The sequence below is a fragment of the Oncorhynchus tshawytscha genome, linkage group LG19 (assembly GCF_018296145.1).
Source record: "Oncorhynchus tshawytscha isolate Ot180627B linkage group LG19, Otsh_v2.0, whole genome shotgun sequence".
NCBI lineage: Eukaryota > Metazoa > Chordata > Actinopteri > Salmoniformes > Salmonidae > Oncorhynchus > Oncorhynchus tshawytscha.
In genome coordinates this window covers 40,090,155-40,107,615 of record NC_056447.1, presented here as the reverse complement: position 1 = coordinate 40,107,615, position 17,461 = coordinate 40,090,155, and the positions used below count along the sequence as shown (strand labels likewise).

The 17,461-nt window shown below is 45.4% G+C and overlaps 1 protein-coding gene and 1 long non-coding RNA gene across 3 annotated transcripts in view; both read left to right on the top strand.

Moving 5' to 3' along the window:
* LOC112218755 (tetraspanin-9) overlaps window positions 1–17,461 on the top strand; it is a 289,884-nt gene that overhangs the window by 154,550 nt on the left and 117,873 nt on the right. Inside the window, exon 4 of one of the 2 annotated variants that reach the window (XM_024379867.2) lies at window positions 2,062–2,141. In XM_024379867.2, the coding sequence (XP_024235635.1) occupies window positions 2,079–2,141 (63 nt within the window). In that variant the 5' untranslated portion in view covers window positions 2,062–2,078. Of the gene's footprint in view, window positions 1–981; window positions 2,142–17,461 lie in introns of those variants that run through there. The other variant, XM_024379866.2, reaches the window with a different exon arrangement.
* LOC121840076 lies at window positions 7,518–9,414 on the top strand. Its single transcript, XR_006079368.1, has 3 exons — window positions 7,518–7,570; window positions 7,972–8,085; window positions 8,140–9,414. It is a non-coding gene; the product is annotated as an uncharacterized LOC121840076 (long non-coding RNA).

Here is a 17,461-nt window from a genome sequence, read left to right as displayed (position 1 = left end):
AAAAGATGTGGCATAGCAAAGGAAAGTCAAACGCTGTATAAAAAGGTTGCAAATCTTTCATCCCCATCTCATAAAATCAGCATGTACGATATGATTGAAATGGCCTCTCTATCGGGGGGGTTGATATCTGATGTGGTAAAATGCATTTTTCTCTTTGTTCACAGATCATGTGCATTTAGGCTTCTGACTTTGTATTTCAAACCAGAGGGTTAGATAAATGTAAGGACGCAGCTCTACAATATTAGAGCTGTAATATGTTGTCAGCTCCATGTGTGAAACAACTGAGAGAGTCGGTGTTTGACCCTGGGTTTCCATAGGAACGTGTTGAGTATCTTTAAGCCACTCTCCCATTTCCATGCTTGAAATGGTGCAATAATTCCAAAGGCTGGGTCTCTGCCAATTTATCAGTGCTCCTTGCATGGAAGTGAGCCGACATTGTGCAACTGACGATTTTGTGACAAGGCTGCACATAGCCTCAGCAAGTCTGCATGAAGTAATCCTCCTAATCATGATCGTGCTCTGATGTCATCTTATCCAGCCTTTCACAAATAGAAAATAAATAGCCACTGTGAAAGTTAATTGAGCGTAAATATATCAAGTGTCTCAATGAAATCACAGGTTTGAAGGTTTTATCAGACTGTGCCAGAGAAGTCCACCCCACCCTTCACCCACACCACCAACACGTTTCCTTGGACTCATGCTTTTTCATATTATTAATGAATGGCCTCTCGGACCCCCTGAAGCACAGACAACACTGAGGAAATTAATGAACTTGTATAGCCAATGCTGTGTTATGATCAGCTTATTAAAGACATGGTCGGGGCACAGGGGAGGAGCCTGGGTTGTCTGTAGCCGCCTGCAACTGCCTCATTGGCTGCTCCCTCAGCAGTGGGGAGGGGTTGATGAGAGGCAGGGAGCAAGAGAGTAAGAGGGAGAGCAGAGAGAAGAGGGGGGGGGCAAGGGCAGTGCTCTAGTTAAGGGGGATAGGATAGGGAATGCCTGTTAGATGCATCTTGCCGGTAATAGCACACATCAGCCACGGCACTGCGACTGACAGCACAGGCAGAGAGCGGGAGACTGAGCAGCTGAGCACAGAATTGTACAATGAGAGAGAGAGAGAGAGAGAATAACTGAATCAGATTATCATCAGCACGTTGGAGAGCGCAAAGCACAGAGGACTGAGTGAGCGCAGGAAAGGAGGAGAAGAAGAGGAGAGAGGAATACAGATACAGGATTGTGTTGTATGGGGGGGGGGCAAAAGTTTCCAGCTCCCCAGGCAGAAATCAGTCCTGAGGTCAGCAGTAGGGAGGAAGAAGTGGAGCAGCTGAGAGTTGGAGAGAAAGATTCACAGGCACACACACAGCACAGCAGTGTGGAGATCCAGGGGACACTATTGAAACTTACTGACTCAAGGACGTAGCTTGCTGTAACTCATCAGGGTAAATATGCTCCTCGCTGGACTAGGACTTCTCTGCATGGCCAACTCAGGAGCATGAGAGCAGACATTGGACACCGGGCAGACGAGACATAGAGCCGGGAATATTGCCTGTGTCTTCCTTTTACTTACCCGATACAGTTTAGTCGTGCCATTGTTGGGGGGATAGAACGATTCAGAGTTTCTGGGCTTGGAGAGAACCAGTACAGATCAGAGAGGGAGAGAGGGGACTGCTGGAGGGGGAGAGTTGTGTCCTCTCATCTCTGAGACATGGTAGAGTGTGTTACGGTAGAGAGCCCCTCAGCAGCAGTGTTAGCCCAAGAGCATGGAGAAGTCCAGCAGTGAGGAGTCAGCCATTCACCGCAGCCCATCCGTGGATAGCCTCGACTCCGACTTTGTCCGCGACTCCACGTCTGGCCGCCCATTCGGCGGCCGCGGCTTCACCGCCGGCGCGTTCTACGGCTCTACGGGGCCACGCGGTACCACGGCACAGGGGCAGGCTGGGACAGCGGCCGACACCAGCGTCAACGTCGGAGGAGACAAGAGCAGCAATAACAAGTACACGGCGCCCAAAGGCAGCAAATACGTGGTCTTTTACCTGGATCTATCATTTGTGTTCCTTTTAGAGTTCAAGAAGTACAACATGGCACGGGGCTGTCTCTGCTGTTTGAAGTACATGATGTTCTTCTTCAACCTCGTCTTCTGGGTAAGCAAAGCATTATTTTACTATGTTGTTCTTCTCTTTCACATCTCTCCATCATGCATTCTCTCTTTTTTGGGGTGCTAGTTACATATCTATATGGATGTAGAAGCAGTGTGATGCTGACATGATTCTTGAAGTTACTCAGCAGATACAAATGTAACAGTAGTAGTCATTAGTTTAACAGTCATATGAGCAAGACAAGATGATAAAATGCCATATTACATAATAGTTGTAAACTGATATCCTGATCATTTAAAGATTTCTCTTCAGGCATATGTGAGAGAAAGATTTATGCTGGGGCTCATAATAATTTGCATGTTACTATTCCTGGTTGTCATTGAGTCGTTGAAATGGTTGCTCCACCATGTCTCCCTGTGTGTGCTCTGCTGGGGCTGCCACTCATTCAGATGGCTTTACAACATGGGTCCTCATGGGTGCTGCTGATTTACTGCAAACATTATGAGTATTTAGCGTGTTTAGTTGTCTCGGCAAAGGACAGGGGCATTGCTTACATGTATGAGATGGAAGCATGACATATCTGTGGATTGATTATGAATGATTTAGAGTGACTGAGAATGTTTCCATTCATTTTGGTGAGCCACTGAAGAGAAGATAGATAGGATTAATCTGATTTGTGGTTTTTATTTACTTTGTATTTCACACATTGACATTTTTTTAATGTTTTGGTTTAAAGATTGGGCCGTGCCATTAAAAATTGAAAATCACAAATGTAGCTGGATTTTCTATATGTTTTACACATTTAACAGCACTTCCACCCAACATCCAATCTAATAAAAATATCCCAGTTTTGACTTCAGTGGACATAATGTTTGCATCTGTTGTTTTGTTTGTGAAAGTGGGCATCCCCTGGAATATTGAACCAGTGGATTATGGGGGCTTAGTTGATGGGCCAGAGTCTTTTGTGTGGAGCCAATCATGCGTGAAGCATAATAACATCACAACACAACAGGGTCTACATCTCCAATCACGTCACCACTAGCCTACTACGTGCACCCTGCAATCTGGGGCACATCTGAGGCTCAGGCTCCAGGCTGCTGCACATTATATCTGAACTATAGTGAGACCAACTGTCCACAGCACAGAGCAGATTCCAATGAAACTCAAGGGCAAAGCATCCACGCAGGGCCAGAGGGGTATGTGTGTCTGATTGGCAAGGCAGGCTCAGATCAGGCAAGGTGTGTTTACAGTTCGTGTGGAATCTGGAGGGATCAGAGGCTTTGCCGGACCGATGGATGGCGGCTGAGGTCATTGTGTCAGTGCTGCCCTCACTTTCCCGGGGCCTGTGTTGCTAAATCTGTACTTAACCCCTATTGGTGAACATAAACCCCCACGTCAATAACCTGCAGCTCCACACTGGGAGGAGGAGGAGGAGGAGGAGGAGGGAGGGAGTGGGGAGAGTAAAGGTTACCACTGCATGTACCCTCCTGGGGTTGGAGAGCGTAAAGGTTACCACTGCATGTACCCTCCTGGGGTTGGGGAGAGTAAAGGTTACCACTGCATGTACCCTCCTGGGGTTGGGTAGAGTAAAGGTTACCACCGCATGTACCCTCCTGGGGTTGGGTAGAGTAAAGGTTACCACTGCATGTACCCTCCTGGGGTTGGAGAGCGTAAAGTTTACCACTGCATGTACCCTCCTGGGGTTGGGTAGAGTAAAGGTTACCACTGCATGTACCCTCCTGGGGTTGGAGAGAGTAAAGGTTACCACTGCATGTACCCTCCTGGGGTTAGGGGGAGAGTAAAGGTTACTAAACCGTTGATCTACATGCGTGGGTGCATGTGGATGGAGTGGGATGTTTAGAGTGGCGGACACCTTTTGGTAACATGAAATCCTCGCAAGCTAGCTAGCAAGTATTTGTATACTTCCCGGTGTAACTTAAAACATTATCCCAGTTTGATATGCTGCTTGTGTATTCATTCCCATATCAGTTCAAATACAAAAATAAAACATGTTTTGGTCACAGAGAAAAAAGCACATTGCTAGCTAGTTGGCTATAGCAGTTGTAGTGGTTAGAGCGTTGGACCAGTAACCGAAAGGTTGCTGGATCGAGTCACTGAGCTGACAAGGTAAAAAATCCGTCGTTCTGCCCCTGAGCAAGGCACTTAGCCCACTGTTCCCCGGACACTGAAGACCTGGATGTTGTTTAAGGCAGCCCCCCGCACCTCTCTGATTCAGAGGGGTGGGGTTAAATGCGGAAGACACATTTCAGTTGAATGCATTCAGTTGTACAACTGACTAGGTATCCCCCTTTCCCTAATCACAAGTTATTGCTTCTCAACATAATAACCCTTTTGGGTGGTGTCTTGTTGTTTGGTTTACTGTTTGAACAGTCGCTGAGATTATATTTGGTTAGCAATGCAAAATAGGCTACTTTGATAATTAGCCTATATAGACTATAGATCAGATCAAGGAGCCAAGGGATACCACTGACCCTGCCCCCACAGCTGCGGAAGGAAGGACACGGCGTGTCTCAATTTTCAGGTAGTAAATAAGTATGCTGAATGCTGGAGCATATTGCAAGTAGCCACCCCTTTTGTGACAAAAACAACATTAGAACTAGTGATGGGAAGTTTGGCTTTTTTTACAGACTCTAATCTTCTCGAGTCATTCTGTCAAAAGAACAAATCTTTCTGCTCACATGGTTCATTTGAGTCAGTAATGCCCAGAGAACACAGGACCCCCTACCAGTGACGATGAACTGAAAACTGGAAATGGTCATGATTCTGCAAGCCTGTTGTTCTCACATCCCGTTCACCATAGGGGGCTTATTGGAGCTGTCATTTATGACTGAGACTTGTAAAAGTGTGCTTTAAACTAGCTGTTCCCAAACTTTTTTACTCAGGCCTCCCTATCAGCATTGGAGAACATCCCGTGCGAGTGCATGCCTTGTGCTTCAAGTTACCACTGTAAGCCCTGTGGAGGGAATGGAGAATGAGGAAGTATAGCGAAGCTGGTGTGCGGCTCAGGGGAGGCCACCTCCGCACCACCACTCCAATCTGGAGTGTCGGAGCTGAGGCCCTGGGCAGGTAGAGTAACCTTGCGAGTGCCACAGGGAGAGCAGCTCTATCCCAGGTGTGTCAGGATACAGGGCTGCTTTTTACTCTGTCCCCAGTTCCCATGCCCCTCTGTCTAGAGGCAGGGGTGGGACTGATTGAAGCCTGTGGTGGGCCCCAGTTCAGGGACAGACAGAGGAGCATGGGAACTGGGGGAAAGGATACTCTACCTGCCCAGGGCCTCAGCTCTGACACCTCAGATTGGAGCAGAGTTGGCCTCCCCTGAGCCACACACCAGCTTCGCTATACTCCCTCATCCTCCATTCCCTCCACAGGGCTTACAGTGGTAACTTGAAGCACAAGGTAAACAACGGCAGGCACTCCACACATTACATTTACATTTCAGTAATTTAGCAGATGCTCTTATCCAGTGCGACTTACAGTTAGTACATTCATCTGAAGATAGCTAGACGGGACAACCACATATCTCAGTCATAGTAAATACATTTTCCTCAGGAAAGTAGCTATCACCAAAGTCAGTGCTAGTAGGAGGCATGTCCAATGCACTTATCTCTTCCGCAGTTGTTGACCATCTGGCTTCTCTTACTTATGTGGATTAGTGTTAGTCTGAGCTGCGGGGGGGGGTTCTGGGGCAGATCCGTGTATCTGGTGGGTTAGTGTTAGTCTGGGGCAGATCAGAGTATCTGGTGGGTTAGTGTTAGTCTGGGGCAGATCAGAGTATCTGGTGGGTTAGTGTTAGTCTGGGGCAGATCAGAGTATCTGGTGGGTTAGTGTTAGTGTGGGGCAGATCAGAGTATCTGGTGGGTTAGTGTTAGTCTGAGCTGCTGGGGGTTAGTTCTGGGGCAGATCAGAGTATCTGGTGGGTTAGTGTTAGTCTGGGGCAGATCAGAGTATCTGGTGGGTTAGTGTTAGTCTGGGGCAGATCAGAGTATCTGGTGGGTTAGTGTTAGTCTGGGGCAGATCAGAGTATCTGGTGGGTTAGTGTTAGTCTGGGGCAGATCAGAGTATCTGGTGGGTTAGTGTTAGTCTGGGGCAGATCAGAGTATCTGGTGGGTTAGTGTTAGTCTGGGGCAGGTCAGAGTATCTGGTGGGTTAGTGTTAGTCTGGGGCAGATCAGAGTATCTGGTGGGTTAGTGTTAGTCTGGGGCAGATCAGAGTATCTGGTGGGTTAGTGTTAGTCTGGGGCAGATCAGAGTATCTGGTGGGTTAGTGTTAGTCTGGGGCAGATCAGAGTATCTGGTGGGTTAGTGTTAGTCTGGGGCAGATCAGAGTATCTGGTGGGTTAGTGTTAGTCTGGGGCAGATCAGAGTATCTGGTGGGTTAGTGTTAGTCTGGGGCAGATCTGGTGGGTTAGTGTTATCTGGTATCTGGTGGGTTAGTGTTAGTCTGGGGCAGATCAGAGTATCTGGTGGGTTAGTGTTAGTCTGGGGCAGATCAGAGTATCTGGTGGGTTAGTGTTAGTCTGGGGCAGATCAGAGTATCTGGTGGGTTAGTGTTAGTCTGGGGCAGGTCAGAGTATCTGGTGGGTTAGTGTTAGTCTGGGGCAGATCAGAGTATCTGGTGGGTTAGTGTTAGTGTGGGGCAGATCAGAGTATCTGGTGGGTTAGTGTTAGTCAGGGGCAGATCAGAGTATCTGGTGGGTTAGTGTTAGTCTGGGGCAGATCAGAGTATCTGGTGGGTTAGTGTTAGTCTGAGCTGGTGGGGTGGGTGTGGGGGGGGGTTCTGGGGCAGATCAGAGTATCTGGTGGGTTAGTGTTAGTCTGGGGCAGATCAGAGTATCTGGTGGGTTAGTGTTAGTCTGGGGCAGATCAGAGTATCTGGTGGGTTAGTGTTAGTCTGGGGCAGATCAGAGTATCTGGTGGGTTAGTGTTAGTCTGGGGCAGATCAGAGTATCTGGTGGGTTAGTGTTAGTCTGGGGCAGATCAGAGTATCTGGTGGGTTAGTGTTAGTCTGGGGCAGATCAGAGTATCTGGTGGGTTAGTGTTAGTCTGGGGCAGATCAGAGTATCTGGTGGGTTAGTGTTAGTCTGGGGCAGATCAGAGTATCTGGTGGGTTAGTGTTAGTCTGGGGCAGATCAGAGTATCTAGTGGGTTAGTGTTAGTCTGGGGCAGATCAGAGTATCTGGTGGGTTAGTGTTAGTCTGGGGCAGATCAGAGTATCTGGTGGGTTAGTGTTAGTCTGGGGCAGATCAGAGTATCTGGTGGGTTAGTGTTAGTCTGAGCTGCGGGGCGGGGGGGTCTGGGGCAGATCAGAGTATCTGGTGGGTTAGTGTTAGTCTGGGGCAGATCAGAGTATCTGGTGGGTTAGTGTTAGTCTGGGGCAGGTCAGAGTATCTGGTGGGTTAGTGTTAGTCTGGGGCAGATCAGAGTATCTGGTGGGTTAGTGTTAGTCTGGGGCAGGTCAGAGTATCTGGTGGGTTAGTGTTAGTCTGGGGCAGATCAGAGTATCTGGTGGGTTAGTGTTAGTCTGGGGCAGATCAGAGTATCTAGTGGGTTAGTGTTAGTCTGGGGCAGATCAGAGTATCTGGTGGGTTAGTGTTAGTCTGGGGCAGGTCAGAGTATCTGGTGGGTTAGTGTTAGTCTGGGGCAGATCAGAGTATCTGGTGGGTTAGTGTTAGTCTGGGGCAGGTCAGAGTATCTGGTGGGTTAGTGTTAGTCTGGGGCAGGTCAGAGTATCTGGTGGGTTAGTGTTAGTCTGGGGCAGATCAGAGTATCTGGTGGGTTAGTGTTAGTCTGGGGCAGATCAGAGTATCTGGTGGGTTAGTGTTAGTCTGAGCTGCGGGGCGGGGGGTCTGGGGCAGATCAGAGTATCTGGTGGGTTAGTGTTAGTCTGGGGCAGGTCAGAGTATCTGGTGGGTTAGTGTTAGTCTGGGGCAGATCAGAGTATCTGGTGGGTTAGTGTTAGTCTGGGGCAGGTCAGAGTATCTGGTGGGTTAGTGTTAGTCTGAGCTGCGGGGGGTCTGGGGCAGATCAGAGTATCTGGTGGGTTAGTGTTAGTCTGGGGCAGATCAGAGTATCTGGTGGGTTAGTGTTAGTCTGGGGCAGATCAGAGTATCTGGTGGGTTAGTAGTCGGGATTGAAGTCTCCTTCGGGTGACGCACAGCACCAGCAATAAAGCCAATGTTTATGCCAATCATATTGAATCACAGTGGCTTTGCTCAAAAGACAGTGATGACTGGACTACATGTTGGTTTGACACACAGCAAGATTCTGTTGGCTGTGATTTCCTCCAGCATGTGTGTTAGCTAGCAGACTGGCGCTGGTGTATTTGCAGCCCCCTGCTCTGTGTTCTCTCTCGCTCTCTGCTGTCTGACAAACTCTGGTCTGTTCTGCCCTCCTTCACTCCCTCCACTATTAATCGGTTCCTTCTCCCTAAAACCTCCCTGTTTCCTTCCTTTCTCTAACACTTCCTTTGTTAGGGAGGGCAGTGAGCCTGGAGCCCACATCCCACCACTCTGTCATTATTATAATATATCAAAAGCAAAGCCTCATTTTATATTTATATTTAGAGAATAAATGTCCGCTCAGCATCCTTATAAAGTGCCAAAGCAGTGGTGATATCGAAGCTAATCTTTTGTGAGGGGAGTAGAGAAACCAACTGTGCATTCATCAATTCCTAATGCTTGCTTATATATATGCCATTTGGATGACATGTTGGAAGACACACTATGAGTCGGACAACAAGATTGGGTTTTCTGTGATTTAGCTGATTGGAGTTTCTGTATTTAAGTTGACGTTTTTGTTTCAAATGTTGCTAGCCACCACCCAAATAAAATAGTTTCAAACCTATTGACAGTTTCAAGGTGTGTGTGTGTGTGTGTGTCTGTGTGTGTGTGTGTGTGTGCGTGCGTGCATGCGTGTGTGTGTGTGCGTGCTTTCCTAGTTGAATGGTAACTCAATAAAGCATTGCCTTGGGAAACATTTCACTCATGCTGTCCCATTCCTCCATAACACAGGTTTCGACACAAGGTGTCGAAGCAATTTGCCTGCTATTTTCGGCCCTCACAGAGTACTAAAAAGTTCACTAATCCACAGCCCCTCGGTCCCAATGGACTTGAAATTGTAACAACCATAATGACGTCCTCTCTCACCAGAAGTCTATCACAAGTTACCTTAATCCCTTACTGCTAGGGGATGTATAGGTTGTGCTGAAATAGAGGTGCACTGAATTGTTTGAAATCCTGAAACCAGCTTTCAATCATTCATAATGCCTTCTTACATGGAATTCCAATACTGCCATGCAAACTGATTAATGAGGCTTGTGCTGTTTACGAATGGCCTAAGTAACACATTACTAATCGACCTGGCCCGGGTATCCTGGAAGGATATTGACCTCATTCCGTCAGTAGAGGATGCCTGGTAATTCTTCAAAAGTGCTTTCCTCATCATCTTAAATAAACATGCCCCATTCAAAAAATGTAGAACAGGAACAGATATAGTCCTTGCTTCACTCCAGACCTGACTGCCCTTGACCAGCACAAAAACATCCTGTGGCGTTCTGCATTAGCATCGAATAGCCCCCGTGATATGCAACCAATATACACAGGCAGTTAGGAAAGCTAAGCCTAGCTTTTTCGAACAGACATTTGCATCCTGTAGCACAAACTCCAAAGGTTTCTGGGACACTGTAAAGTCCATGGAGAATAAGAGCACCTCCTCCCAGCTGCCCACTGCACTGAGGCTAGGAAACACAGTCACCACTGATGAATCTACAATAATTGAAAATGTAGGTAAGCATTTTTTTATGGGTGGCCATGCTTTCCATCTGGCTATCCCTACCTCAGTCAACAGCTCTTCACCTCCCACAGCAACTTGCCCAAGCCTCCCCCATTTCTCTTTCACCCAAATCCAGATAGCTGATGTTCTGAAAGAGCTGCAAAATCTGGACCCCTACAAATCAGCTGGGATAGACAATCTGGACCCTCTCTTTCTAAAATTATCTGCCAAAATTGTTGCAACCCCTATTACTAGCCTGTTCAACCTCTCTTTCATATCGTCTGAGATCCCCAAAGATTGGAAAGCTGCCGCAGTCATCCCCCTCTTCAAAGGGGGAGACACTCTAGACCCAAACTGCGACAGACCTATATCTATCCTACCCTGCCTTTCTAAGGTCTTCGAAAGCCAAGTTAACAAACAGATCACCGACCATTTCGAATCTCACCGTACCTTCTCCGCTGTGCAATCTGGTTTCTGAGCTGGTCATGGGTGCATCTCAGCCACGCTCAAGGTCCTAAACGACATCATAACCGCCATCGATAAAAGACAGTACTGTGTAGCCGTCTTCATAGACCTGGCCAAGAATTTCGACTCTGTCAAGCACCACATTCTTATAGGCAGACTCAACAGCCTTGGTTTCTCAAATGACTGCCTTGCCTGGTTCACCAACTACTTCTCAGACATAGTTCAGTGTGTCAAATCGGAGGGCCTGTTGTCCGGACCTCTGGCAGTCTCTATGGGGGTGCTACAGGGTTCAATTCTCTGATTGATTTTTTTCCCTGTATACATCATTGATGCCGCTCTCGCTGCTTGTGATTCTCTGATCCACCTCTACGTAGACGACACCATTCTGTATACCTCTGGCCCTTCTTTGGACACTGTGTTAACTAACCTCCAGACGAGATTCAATGCCATACAAATCTCCTTCCATGGCCTCCAACTGCTCTTAAATGCTAGTAAAACTAAGTGCATGCTCTTAAACCGGTCACTGCCCACACCTGCCAGCCCGTCCAGCATCACTACTCTGGACAGTTCTGACTTAGAATATGTGGCAACTACAAATACCTATGTGTCTGGTTAGACTGTAAACTCTCCTTCCAGACTCACATTAAGCATCTCCAATCCAAAATTAAATCTAGAATCAGCTTCCTATTTCGCAACAAAGCATCCTTCACTCATGTTGCCAAACATGCCCCCATAAAACTGACCATCCTACCAATCCTTGACTTCGGCGATGTCATTTACAAAAAGAGCCTCCAACACTCAAATTGGATGCAGTCTGTCACAGTGCCACCCGTTTGTCACCAAAGACCCATATACTACCAACCACTGCGACCTGTATGCTCTCGTTGTCACGACTTCCACCGAAGTCAGCCCCTCTCCTTGTTCGAGCAGCGTTCAGCTGTCGACGTCACCGGCTGTCTAGCCATCGCCGCTCCATTCTTCAATTATCTATTGGTTTTGTCCTGTTCCATTCACACCTGGTTTGCATTCCCCAATCACACTACATGTATTTATTAATCTGTTCCCCCTCATGTCTTTATGTGTAATTATTTTGTGTGTTACGTGTTGTACGCACTAGGCTAAGCGTATGTTATTTTCCGTGTGTTTTCACGAAGCTTATTTGTATTGCTATACATTTATGTTGTGTGACATTTGTGCACGCTATACACTTTGCCTTGTTGGCTGGAGGAGGTTTTTGACGCAGCTGCGTCAATCTGTATATCTCTCCTGACGTAATAAAGTGTGCGCCTGTTCACAATTCTCTGCGCTCCCGCACCTAACTTCACCACAAGTACGCACACGCCTGATACTCGTTGGCTGGCCCTCGCTTCATATTCTTCACAAAACCCACTGGCTCCAGGTCATCTATAAGTCTTTGCTAGGTAAAGCCCTGCCTTATCTCATCTCACTGGTCACCATAGCAGCACCCACCCGTAGCACGCGCTCGAGCAGGTATATCTCACTGGTCACCCCCAAAGCCAATTCCTCCTTTTGGCAGCCTCTCCTTCCAGTTCTCTGCTGCCAATGACTGGAACGAACTGCAAAAATCACTGAAGCTGGAGACTCATATCTCCCTCACTAACTTTAAGCACCAGCTGTCAGAGCAGCTCACAGATCAATGCACCTGTACATAGCCCATCTGTAAATAGCCCATCCACTACCTCATCCCCATACTGTTATTTATTTTATTTATTTTGCTCTTTTGTACCTGTGTCTCTTCTTGCACTCATCTTCTGCACATCTATCACTCCAGTGTTTAATTGCTATATTGTAATTATTTCTCCACTATGGCCTATTTATTGCCTTTTCCTCCCTTATCCTACCTCATTTGCACATTCTGTATGTAGACCTTTTCTTTTTCTATTGTATTATTGACTGTACGTTTGTTTATTCCATGTGTAACTCTGTTGCTGTTTGTGTGGCACTGCTTTGCTTTATCTTGGCCAGGTCGCAGTTGTAAATGAGAACTGGTTCTCAACTAGCCTACCTGGTTAAATAAAGGTGAAAATATATATTTTTTAATTAAAGTATTGAGAAGCTAAATCGATCAATACTTTAGGTTAATAAAGACAATTCATATCCATCTGTAACAGTACAAAAGCACATCATCTTGCCATGTCCATTTTTACAAATATGGACATGACATATCTGATCCTCCTGCATTGGACCTTGCATTTAATTTCTTTACATTTACATAGAAAAGACGTGACGTAGTTGATATGCATTTAATGATTATACGTTTTGTATTTAGCACCCCCACAGGAGAAGGCAAAGCCTTGGCTCAATATTCCTACACTAACCTGCTCTTTGAATATCTCCATTCTATACCCTCTCTCCCTGCCTGTGTCAAATAGCTAAGTGTCTGAGGAGATCAGTCTAATTTACCCATCTCCACCCACCCCGCTCCTTCGATCATCACACTGCTGCGTAGTGTACCTCTGCAGAGCTCATTAGCTCGTGTAGCAGATCAAATGGGATATGGGCACGTATGTTTCACTCCAGGGGTGCCTAGAGGCTGGGGATTGGGGAGGTTTAGGGGCGGTAGATAGGGGGTTGGTGGGGGGTGTAGTTTGTCAAAGAGTTAAGTATTTCGTTTTTTTGTGGTAAACATTTTTAATCTAAACAGGCATTATCATAGGGTAGTGTTTCCCAACTCCAGTCCTCAAGTTCCCCCAACAGTACTCATTTTTATGTAGCCCTGGACAAGCACACATGATTCAGCTTGTCAATTTATCATCAAGCCCTAAATGAGTTGAATGAGGTATGTTTGTCCCGTGCTACAACTAAACTGTGTGCTGTTGAGGTTACCCGAGGACTGGAGAAGCACTGTCCTAGGGCAGGAAGAAATGTTATTTGGTTTAATCAGGTTTGATGGAATAGAGGAAATAGGAGCTTGGATGGGATGGTGGGGTGTTATTGTATTGTCTAGTTTGTGCCAGGTGAACAGCTAGAGATGGAGACCAGATGAAATAACAACTGCTGTGAGAGAGGTAGCTAAGCTATCTCCGTAAAACCTTGGGCACCTGCCATTGTGTGACAGTTGCTTGGCATCCCTCTGACTTCTCCTGTTCTCGGAGGAAGTCCTCTTCCTTTTTAAATATAGCCAAGGAAAGATATAGAGAGATGACCATCATTAGTTCTTCATAGATAACCAGGACCTCATTAATAAACATGTCATGTCAAACATGTGCCTCTGGGATTTTCGAAGCAATAGTATCACTTGGTCACAGAAGTGGATTCAGTACTGAGAATGCGCAGTTCGAAATATATTTTGATCTGTAGGAGACGTCTGTGGTGCTGGCAATATGGCCTTTTTACTTTTGAGAACTATGCACACACATAGTTAAGGATTTACACAACAGATTGACTACAAAGGGAACATGGCATTGATTCCCAATTGGATCTTAATTTCAATGATTGCTGTGTGCATTGCACAATAGTGGATGGTTGTAAATGCTTTCTTCGAGAAATGAAATGCATCTGAAAGTGATTGTCATTGTGTTGATACAGCATTAGCGATAGAGGCTGTGGTATATTTGGTATAAAAGGCTTAGGCATACATTATATTTTATCATATTCCCCCTGGGGAATTTATTCTTCTCAATAAAATACTTTGAGGCCTCTACTTCAAATAGGCCATCTATTTTGTGGTATTTTATGGTTGCGTAAGGCAAACTTTTGTTGTATTCTACCCACAAAACTGAGATGTGATGTTCTGGTGCTGTTTATCTACTGTTTGTAAAAGCAACATTTAAAAGAAGTGTATTTACCTTGTCAAGGGTTATAGCAGATTATTTGTCTACTGTATGAATAATTTCTCAGTCGGTTTGTTGAGTTAACTTTATTGATGTAGTATCAAGGTAACTTTTCTTTTCAGACAGTCAGGTTCTCCTTTCGTTCAGAGCTACTGCACTGTTTTTACATTGTTACAAAAATCCCCAACCTTTAATACCCAGAATAATGGGACTCTCAGTATGTTTTATTGTGCTACAATATTTACTAAGGAGCTTCATGCAAATAGGTGTTGAGTATAAAGTGTGCCCATGCTTGTCCTTGTACTGTAAACTGTAAAAATGTTCCTTGTAAATGTACAGCATCATATTGGCACCAAAGTTGCCAGCTTAATACGGCAATTTAGCTGCTAAAACCATTATTCCACCTAACAGCCACTTCACAAAGATATTTACTAAAATAGTCTGAGCTTCATGTGTCTCACCTGACAGCATGAGGTTGGTGCCTGAAATGGATCATTTGAATCTACAGTAGGCATAAACTACTGTATGTTAGAGTAATTTCACAGGAGGCATACAACCTACAGCATTAATGGTGTAAAAGACATTTACGCTATTTTACTGTGCATTCTACAGTATTTTACGGTTGAAATGACAGAAAAGTCTTAGTGTAGGAGGTGCTTGGAAACTTGTCTTTATCTCATGCCTCCACTAACTCCGCTAATCTGCAGTGAATTAATGTAGAATGTTAGACTAGCTCGTTTGCCTCGCCTTACTCAGCATTTTCCTCTGTCACCCAAAGGCAAATTAAGGAAATATCTATGCCCCTAGCCGCGCCAGCTCAGCCTCAACTCTGAGGGAGAAAGCTGGGACAATTTCTTTCCACTTGGTCTGCTGAGCGATAACTTGGTTTTGATTGGATTACCTCTCTGCTATTAAGTTAATCATTTTGGGCGGTTGGCTTTGATGCCCCTTGGCTGCAGACACACACTCAGTTTCCTGTGTTTGATGTAGCCATAGATTTAGGAATTAGAATACTAGAATGGACATGAAACTTCTTATGATGGTCCTATGGTTAGCCACGTTGGTCAGGGAGTTGGTCAACCATGGTTTGCCAAAGCTGTGATAAGATATTGTGTAAAACAATGAATGTCACAAATGTATCTGCACTGTATGTGTGTTAGCAACCCAACCAGTTTCAGGGGAAGGATTCCAGTAATATTTCAAATTAACTGCCAGTATGCCAACATTTTATTCTAGCAATGCAGTCAAACTCACAGCTTTCAAAGAAAACAAAATCTGATACATTTATGGTCTGTTTACATACACTGAGTATACCAGAGGAACACCGTCCTTATATTGAGTTGCACCCTCTGCCCCCCCAGACTCATCACGGTGTTGAAAGCTTTCCACAGGGTTTGCTGGCCTGGCCCATGTTGACTCCAATCCTTCAAACAGTTGTGTCAAGTTGGCTGGATGTCTTTTGGGTGGAGGACCATTCTTTATACACACGGGAAACTGTTGAGTGTGAAAAACCTAGCAGCGTTGCAGTTCTTGACACAAACTGGTGCGGCTGGCACCTACTACCATACCCCGGTTAAAGGCACATCAATCTTTTGTCTTACCCATTCACCCTCTGAATGGCACTCATACACAATCCATGCGCTCCAGCAGGTATATCTCACTGGTCATCCCCAAAGCCAACACCTCGTTTGGCCGCCTTTCCATCCAGTTCTCTGCTGCCAATGACTGGAACGAATTGCAAAAATCGCTGAAGCTAGAGACTTAATTTTCCCTCGCTAACTTTAAACATCAGCTATCTGAGCAGCTAATCGATCGCTGCAGCTGTACATAGCCCATCTGTAAATAGCCCACCCAATCTACCTACCTCATCCCCATATTGTTTTTATTGACTTTTCTGCTCTTTTGCACACCAGTATTTCTACTTGCACATCACCATCTGCTCATCTATCACTCCAGTGTTAATTTGATAAACTGTAATTACTACACTACTATGGCCTATTTATTGCCTTACCTCCTAACGCCATTTGCACACACTGTACATAGACTTTCTTTTTTTTCTATTGTGTTATTGACTGTACGCTTGTTTATTCCATGTGTAACTCTGTGTTGTTGTTTGTGTCGCACTGCTTTGCGTTATCTTGGCCAGGTCGCAGTTGTAAATGAGAACTTGTTCTCAACTAGCTTACCTGGTTAAATAAAGGTGAAATAAATAAAAAAAAATGTCTCAATTGTTTCAAGGCTTAAAATTCCTTTAATCTGTCTCCTCCCCGTTGTCTACACTGATTGAAGTGGATTTAACAGGTGACATCAATAAGGGATCATAGCTTTCGCCTGGATTTTTCTATACTCAGTGTATATTTCAGAGGCTATTATACAGAACATTTGTATAAAACCCGTATAAACTGTAATTATAATTATATGACAACATTTTAGGTCGACTATAATTCCATTAAACAATTTCTGATACATCACATGCCTTCCTTTTATTGTCCTGCGTAAGTAAAAGCAGGAAATGCATCACCTATGCCTCTACTACCGTTAATTCCAATTAGACTGGTTTTGGATTTCTCCCTGATCAAGATGGCTGCCATATTCACCCCATTATGGAACCTTGAGGGTTTATGACATAACTCCTCTAGTAATTTAAAATAATATTTATAGTTGTAGCTGCCATAGGGGATTTTGAGCCTCACTTTAATGGTCAACATGTGAGACTGTTGTCGGGTCGATCATGGGAATCCCTAATGTTTTCCAATTGAATTTATCAGGAAATTATATTAGCTGCCTGGTCCGTCTTACTGACTGGCCAGGTCCTCCAGAGGTTAGACATTCTGGGCTGAGGATCCATCATTGACTGTATCTAAGGGGTATTTCCCCAAGGTCACTATCCTGCAATTGATTGTATTGGACTTGATTGCTTTCGCACCATAGCTCTCCATCCCTCATATCCAGATACCATCCTCCTCCTCCTCAACCTTCTCCTCATCCTCCTGCTTATCTCTTTTCCTCTATCCAAACCGAAGTCAGATAACCTAGACACTTCACAACCTCTTCACTTTGGCATCTCAGTCACCAATAGTGATGCATGCAAAATTTGAGCGGCAAATTGCCTTTGAATACATGCATTTCTAGCGGTTATCATCTTTCATTTGGCCTTGGGGATCCAGTGTGGTGCACAGTCTGAATGAGAATGGGCCCACAGCAACAGGGTGAACAACTTGATCCCCTGTCAGGCTCCTATAGGACACAGAGCACCACTCAAGGAGGGAGGGACCAGGGACTAATCTGCATCAGACATATTTATGCTTTAAACATT